This window comes from Cariama cristata, unplaced genomic scaffold (genome assembly GCF_000690535.1).
Source record: "Cariama cristata isolate BGI_N322 unplaced genomic scaffold, ASM69053v1 scaffold22408, whole genome shotgun sequence".
Taxonomy (NCBI): Eukaryota; Metazoa; Chordata; class Aves; order Cariamiformes; family Cariamidae; genus Cariama; species Cariama cristata.
Window position 1 is genome coordinate 22,596 of NW_009631946.1, and position 1,143 is coordinate 23,738.

The window sequence follows — 1,143 nt, forward strand, 5'->3', positions numbered from 1 at the left end:
GAGCCCACCGTGCGGGATTGCTCTTGCAAGCCGCACTCTTGGTCAGCCGCCAGCTCTGAGCTGCTTGTTCAAAACCTCTCGAGGCATCAGGAATTGATGACTGCACAAGCAGAACAGCAACCTTCCCGAAGAAGAACATGGCGTAAACAAAAGGAGATCCCTCCCTTCCCCATTACTGCCCAGCTTCTACAGCGATTCGCACAGCCTCTTCCAAGCGTGGGGAAAGCAGCACCAATCTGCTGTCAGAAACAGGAAAAAGTTTACAGCAGGAGACCCCTTTCAACAGAAATCAGACTACTTCCAGAGGAGCTACTGCAGATTTATATGGTTGGCTCACTCTCTGCAAGTGGGCTTTGAAGACAGTCACCTTCCACCCAACTGCCAGGAGAATAAATCCTTGATTCTGAAAAAGAGCTGCAGCTTTACTGTCAGTGCCTCTCCATCACTGAACTCCTTTCCATCTCAGAGACAAAGCAGCCGGTTCGATGGCCAAACAGTGCACGTTCATCTGGTCAGACCATACCTGCTCTGCCAACACACCTCTGCCCTAGTCTTGCTAACCTACAAATCCCTTTCAGCTTGGACACTGGATTCTGAGGACACTGCTGGTTTCTGGAGGGCTTTACAACCCTGAAGAATCCCCCAGGAGAGAAGATGGCACAGAAATACATGGTCCAATCAAATATTTAAGATATAAGAATGAAGCTGAACATTAATTGTCGCAAACTGCTGAAAGTCCAGAGGTCCAAAGGCTGCCAGGGTGATCTGTCATGGTTCACAAATCACAGCCCCCTGTGTTTGCGGATCTGCAAGGGAAAGTGGAGCTGCAGACACACCTCTGGCACTACCTTTACCTCGCTGGTTTGCACATCTCCTGCCTGGAGATGCTTTCCCACCTTCGCCAACCTGAAGATGTGGCTGGCTAGCTCTGCAGGCCTAGCAGATGGACAGTACGCTGCTGGTGAGAGCAGCCCCTCCACTCAGCTCACCGCGGTGGGCACCTTACCCTTGCCCTCCTTGGTCTTAGCCTTCCTGATGATGGTGGGCAAGGCAGACTGCGGCGGGCTGGCGGCAAGTGGTGGAGCAACGGTGACAGTCTCCACAGCTGCAGCAATGGCAGGCGCCGGCCCCGCGGGCCGGGGG

At 53.4% G+C, this 1,143-nt stretch overlaps 1 protein-coding gene across 1 annotated transcript in view; it reads right to left on the reverse strand.

Annotated features, from left to right (window-relative positions):
* The window catches only part of CHD5 (chromodomain helicase DNA binding protein 5), a gene marked incomplete at both ends in the record, with an annotated part of 26,578 nt that overhangs the window by 22,083 nt on the left and 3,352 nt on the right, over positions 1-1,143 (reverse strand). Inside the window, one exon of the mRNA XM_009706171.1 lies at positions 1,007-1,137. Within this exon, the coding sequence (XP_009704473.1) occupies positions 1,007-1,137 (131 nt within the window). The remainder of the gene's footprint in view (positions 1-1,006; positions 1,138-1,143) is intronic.